The sequence below is a fragment of the Dreissena polymorpha genome, chromosome 5 (assembly GCF_020536995.1).
Source record: "Dreissena polymorpha isolate Duluth1 chromosome 5, UMN_Dpol_1.0, whole genome shotgun sequence".
Lineage (NCBI taxonomy): Eukaryota > Metazoa > Mollusca > Bivalvia > Myida > Dreissenidae > Dreissena > Dreissena polymorpha.
Genome location: NC_068359.1, coordinates 71,513,091 through 71,518,757, shown reverse-complemented (window position 1 = coordinate 71,518,757; position 5,667 = coordinate 71,513,091). Strand labels below are relative to the sequence as shown.

Below are 5,667 nucleotides of genomic sequence, written 5' to 3'. Positions count from 1 at the left end.
AATCACGTAAACCGTTCTTAGTCCGATCTTAGGAAATGTACCTATCAATTTGGGTTGGTACATATTGTATGTACCTTCATGTTGTGCATTTGAAAATAATCATGTTTACTCGATGAACGCCATAAGGGCAACATAAAATATCCTGGTGAACAAATTATTTCTTATAGTGAAATAAGGTAATAGTAATTCACTCGAACATTTTTCAATCTGGTGAATATAACAAAATGTGCGTTAATGGAAATTGTCTGTTCAAATTAAACATCGCCTTCTATTGAGAAATCCCAGTGTACTTTCCAGCAAAGCTTCCGGGTTTCTCTGGTTAACGCTATACCCATGTGGCTGGATAACGGTTCACGTGCTTATCAAGGCGCGTTACATCCACGCTACCTATTACCTATATAAAGCATATATCTCGCAAATTGTCAGAAAACTGTACGGACACCGTTGTTGCTTATGCTATTGGATAGTACTGTAATGTCTGAAAAAATGCGTTTAGAACGATATGACTTTTACGATTAAAAAAGTAAAAAGTTTGTTATATATTGTGCACTAATCAGACGTGCTTGATACGTATTTTTATTATGGGCGTTAATCACATTACGACTTTGCATTGATCATATAGCAAAATAATGTTTTATATGGTTGTATATTTTAAAGACAAATTCGTGAGTTAAATCATTTTAAATCGATAAATGTACATGTGTTATGCTGAAGAATCTGACAGGAAATAAAAGCTGTCTTCAAGAAAGTATCATGGGTTAACTCAATGTCTCCAGGAATAACTATCGAGAGCGGAATATGTAGTTTCACTGTCTTAGAAATGATTGACTACGGAAGTTTTGGAGACATTTTCAAGATCTGTCCAAGCAAAGAAGAGAAGAAGATATATGCAATGAAGCAGATCAAATACCGCGGGGACTTTCGAGATGACGCCTATATTATGAGTGAACTGTATTGTCTATCCCGCTTGAAGCATAGGAACATAATTTCTCTACACGATATTGTGATTGGTGTCAATGAAATAAATATCATAATTGAGTACGCTGCAAACGAAAATCTTCAGCGCTACTTGTTGTTCCACAAAGACATGCCACGTGGACAGAAGTATGACATATTTAGCCAAGTGCTAAAGGGCGTTATGTACTGCCATTCCATGGAGATTTCCCACCGCGATCTCACTCCTTTTAACATTCTGCTGACAGACGATCTAGTGGTCAAGATTGCAGACTTCGGTCTCGCCGTCAGGTGCATTTCGGGTAATAGCATATTGCAATATTATATTTATTTCATCAGCACGGTAACGGTCATCGATATATTGAATAACATTAATTCGTTTATAACAACCGTATTTCAATACAAAATGTTATTATAAAGTTGAGTTGCCGGTATACTAAAACAAATTATGCACGTGTAAAATATATTTTCTTGAATATGTTGTACACAATCAACAATAATTGCGATAAAAAGATGTATTTTGGATTTGTTTTTATTTATTTATTCTAGCGTTTCTAACTCTTCTTTATTTTAATACATTATTGTATATTTATCCACGCACACATGCTTAATTTATGGTTAACTTAATGATATTAATTGAATACAGTCATAATGAAACGCCCGTTTAAAACATGTAGTTTCATGCAATTAACACTAATTCAATTCGATTCTAATAGACATCTTAAGGACCGAAATGATATCGAAAATGGTTCTTAAAAATGCAATTGGATTATGTTTTAAATATTATGCTATCGAAATACATACTTTAAGACGTAAAGTGTATGTTTAATGAGGTAATGTGTATTGTGCATAATGTATTTATACTACGTAAAGGAAGTAAAGCTAACATTCGGAACTATCAAGTACATGATGATCGGTCCAATTTTTACCTCCAGAAAGTCGTTTTACACAGACTATATTTAAACGTGTAACATCTACTAAACAAACTAATATAAAGGGGAATTAAGACATCTTTAAATAGAATTAAGGCTAAAACTGTAAAAAAAACTTCTCAAATAAGGGAAATGAACACACAAACTTATTACTTCTATATGTTCACATATGTTTGTTCGTGTTTTATCATGTGTGATAAACAATATATTATACACTATCAATTGTTATGTTTATAATTGTGCCGTTAAGCAAATCTACATGAAATTGTTTTTCGATTATTACACTCATTACGTAACGAACTCGTTAATGTCTGTAAACAATTATTTCACAGAGGCCGGATCGCTGTTGCTGTGTACGGATTATATCGGTACAGCGTCTTATCTCCCGCCAGAAGTCCTGTCACAACAGCCATTCCTGCCTAAACCAGTTGACGTCTGGAGCCTCGGTATCCTCCTTATCTTCATCATCTGTCTCGAGGTTCCATACAAAGGATTCCAAGATGACATTCTCGCCCAACAAATGAAAGAATTGTGGGTAGACTTTCTTGAAGTCAAATCGCAAGCGTTTGACTGCAGAGTTCCCAAAGAAATCGTTTGTTTGCTTAAAGAGTGCCTCAGAATTAACGCGATTGACAGAATAAACATTGACGAGATTTTATGTAAATGGGACAAATGAAAGGCGATAGCGCTTTAGTCAAATAATAAAATTGTTTAATTGTTATGCAAGATATTCTTCTGTGATAGTTATCGTTATGATATGTCTGTGTTTCAAATAATGAGTTCTTATGATGGAATGAATACACAGCGGTGTTATACTATTTGGGTACGAAAACGACCATGGGTTGTCACACATCTTATTTTGTTGACAGACGGTTTGGGAGCACATCCGCTGTATGCTATATAGAGTCATAGATTGTTGTAGTTATTAAGTTTGCGGGTCGTGAACAAAATAAAATTGAACGCTATTAAATGAATAGTTTTTAATTATAATTGTTTTTTTCAATCTATGTTTTCTGTTTAATGGTAATTCATAATGTCTGCTAGTAGCCCCTTTTATATAAACTATCACACCATCTAAAGCAAGATGCAAGCGTGAATTATACATGTCCAGCGTAGCATTCCACATTATGTCAAACTCAGTTCATGCGATGGACATTTATACTCCAGCATAACGCACCAGAAACACAGTATTTTCTATATCCTTTTCGTCAACGTTCATATAAATTAGTGTTAACTTCTTTCAAGCGATGTCGATGTCAGCCCGTATCATATAGTTCTCTATTATATATGTGCATTGCAAATGAACATAATACTAATGTATACCCGCCAAAACGTGCAAGGCATGCATATAGGTCCCTACGCTTGCACTTTTCAATTAGTTTGATCACACATCGATTACAGTGGTAGTGTTTTTAACTATAACAATCCGAATCATAATTTTGTTGTTTTTTTGCATTTTATTTACAATTTACTCGATGGGTGTGGAAATATGGGTAAATTTATTTATGTTCATGCTATACTTTTAACATATACTTCAGTCGGAATATTAAATACACAAGACTCAATTTACGCAGAGAATCGCCGCTTTCAACTATTTGTAGATAGGTTGAGCGTTCGAATATATATGTAAATTATTATGTTATGATTTATCAGTTTATTTGTTATTTTGTATCTTTTTTATCAAAACATTTGGTACGGATTCCGAAATTCGATAGTCCGCGCCATTGCCCATGTAACATGAAATTGCCTGTGCGATTTATGTCAAATGTGAAATGTGGATTCAGTATGCTTTACGACCCTGCAAAATTGTTAGTTACGATTTTCAAATAGCATTTCATTGTGGATTTTAACGCAAAATAAGTGCGCGTTGTTTAAGCATCCAAGTTACCCATGTTTAATAAATAGTATTTGGAAGATAATATATAATTCCAGAACATATTTTAATTCAATCAAACTGTATTAACATGATCGTAATAATGACAATTTCAAATTGTAAAACCTAAGAAATCAACTTGTCAGTTAGTTATATTTCGCAATGTTATTAGCCTGTATTTAATTTACCAATTGGTTAGTCGTTTACAATAAAACGAAACAAGAACATGCCGATAAACATTTTTACGTCAAAACGCTGATATTGTAAGAAAACGGAAAAACACAAATTCACAAAAACTCCAGCATTGCAGCGTACTTCAAGGAAAACTGGAATGACACACAGAGAATCTCGAACATCTTGGGTTGGAGCTCATTGTAGAGCCTATTCTATAACAGTGTTGGCTAGGCACTGTTTTGGAAAATGTTATTCAAATAACACATACGGTTGTATAGCTTTTTACATATAAATATATTTGCACGAACTGTCAAATGTTTTAAAAAATTGAACACGTATCGATTTCGATTCACCGCATCTATCCATGTCGTTAAGTCGGTATGTCTGGTCTATTTAGGGTTATGCCACCACAGTCATCTTATCTGACGAATGTTCAGATAATAATACAGACGTTATGCTTAATAAAGTCATTATAACATTATAAAAACTAATGCATTCAGCTAGCATTTATTAAGTTAGTGTAGCAAATATCTGGGATTATGTACTGTCAACTTCTTTTTTAAATAAATAAATATATATATATAAGCTTTGATCTACCTGACACGTTAACACACTTCATTGCATTTCTTGTAACGAATCAGATGTCAAAGAATATTTTTATTTTGTTTGCAAATTTACCTTGAACGTTGATATACGAAGAAAATATCAAAAGAAATGTTATAACTTTAACTTTCTGTTTATAAAATTTAAAAGTTGCTCAATATAACAAATACATTTGAACTTATTATGTTTGCCACATTTTTAAAGAAAGCTCTGATTTGTATAAATAATATTAATAATGCTGTTGCTTAACTTCAGATAGTTAGTTTCATATAATATAAGAAGTACTTTACCCATTCTTTCCGTAACCGTATACGATGCTGCTTATGTTAAGTGCATTACTAGGTGTATATATGTGACATAATTGTATGTGAAATATCTAGTGTTTAGACAATGTACACAATGCAAGTCTGCATATATATTTATAGTGCTTTGTCTTGTAAAAAATAAAATAAAAAAATAACAATATGTTAATATGTTTAAAACAAATAAGAAAAAATACATTAAAAAAATGAAACTAAGCACGTTCATGAACTATGAAACACCGACAAACCTTACGTTTGTGAAAATGATGGGAAGTAATTTCCTATACGAACACAAACTACTGCAGCGGTAGCGTCCCATCAAACAAGCTTATAACTGTCTCGCATTTTTCAAAATAGTGTTCAATCGATTGCGAAAGGCTTACCTGTAATAATAGTACTAAACGTGGTATATATCAGGGATAAGGGAAAAAACAATTAATAAAACATATATATACTTGCTTGCATGTAGGCAGAATTAGGAGAAAAAATGTTTCATTCTTGCGCGTATATAAGACTATGACGATTTTTTTAATTATCAACAGCGCGAATTAGATATACATGTATGTTACGCATATATTTTTATAGAAACACGTGGTGCTTTACCAATGCTTTGACGCATGCTATTTTGGATTAATATACGACATTTGTTGATTAAACATGTAAAACATACAATTAACCCTTAATAAAAAAACAACAATTAACACAACAATGTTACACGTATACATCTCCCTTTAATAATTAATGCAATTGTGGTTTAAACGGTCTCTCTTAATTGAGTCGCGCGACTTAAAAATATACATTGGTCGCTATTAGTTTTTGTAGGATAAAT

At 32.6% G+C, this 5,667-nt stretch overlaps 1 protein-coding gene across 1 annotated transcript; it reads left to right on the top strand.

Annotated features, from left to right (window-relative positions):
• Positions 1-460: 460 nt before the first annotated feature.
• LOC127832420 (testis-specific serine/threonine-protein kinase 2-like) lies at positions 461-3,315 on the top strand. The gene is made up of 2 exons (XM_052357881.1): positions 461-1,256; positions 2,219-3,315. Exons 1-2 carry the CDS (start codon positions 767-769, stop codon positions 2,560-2,562), a joined length of 834 nt encoding a protein of 277 aa, XP_052213841.1. The 5' UTR covers positions 461-766; the 3' UTR covers positions 2,563-3,315.
• Positions 3,316-5,667: the final 2,352 nt, after the last annotated feature.

What these genes read in the sequence shown, in the direction of transcription:
- LOC127832420 (XM_052357881.1), top strand. Translation starts at nt 767, where the DNA reads ATGTCTCCAGGAATAACTATCGAGAGCGGAATATGTAGTTTCACTGTC. An exon ending in CGCCGTCAGGTGCATTTCGG is followed by an intron (nt 1,257 to 2,218) that starts GTAATAGCATAT and finishes ATTATTTCACAG; the next exon opens with AGGCCGGATCGCTGTTGCTG.